Raw genomic sequence first — 504 nt, forward strand, 5'->3', positions numbered from 1 at the left:
ACCCTCCCTCTCCAACTCCCATAGTCCAATTTCCCACCCCAATTCCCGCCATAACACAACCCTCAATTCCACCCCAACACAACCCCACCCTGATTTTCACCCCAACACAGCCCCCCCCAACACAACCCACCCCAATTCCCAACCCAACACCCTCGCCCCAATTCCCACCCTGCCCCACCTCAATCTGACCCCATGTGGGATTTCAGACCCTTCTCCTCCCCCCCCACATTCCTGGTTTGATGGGTTTCCCTCATTCCTGGTAGGATCTCCCCCCCACCTGTATTTTCAGCTCCTTCAGGGTCTGGTTGGCCGACACCAGCAGGGCCTTCTCCCCTCGGACCTTCCTGTGCCGGGTGCTCCTCCTGATTCCCTGTTTTTGGTAGGTGATGTAGCTCTGCTGGGAGAGCTTCTGGCGTTTTGTGCCACCGTTGGCCTGGAGAGGAGGCAAAACCCAAGCAGATCAAGTTATTTGGGAATAAACACAAGTTCCCCGTATCCCAGAGG

At 56.5% G+C, this 504-nt stretch overlaps 1 protein-coding gene across 1 annotated transcript in view; it reads right to left on the minus strand.

Moving 5' to 3' along the window:
- Window positions 1–439, minus strand: part of LOC113980170 (ubiquitin carboxyl-terminal hydrolase 48-like) — a gene marked incomplete at its 5' end in the record, with an annotated part of 1,235 nt that extends 796 nt beyond the window's left edge. Inside the window, one exon of the mRNA XM_027707403.1 lies at window positions 278–439. Within this exon, the coding sequence (XP_027563204.1) occupies window positions 278–439 (162 nt within the window). The remainder of the gene's footprint in view (window positions 1–277) is intronic.
- Window positions 440–504: the final 65 nt, after the last annotated feature.

Source organism: Neopelma chrysocephalum, unplaced genomic scaffold (assembly GCF_003984885.1).
Source record: "Neopelma chrysocephalum unplaced genomic scaffold, ASM398488v2 Primary Assembly neopelma1_92861, whole genome shotgun sequence".
NCBI lineage: Eukaryota > Metazoa > Chordata > Aves > Passeriformes > Pipridae > Neopelma > Neopelma chrysocephalum.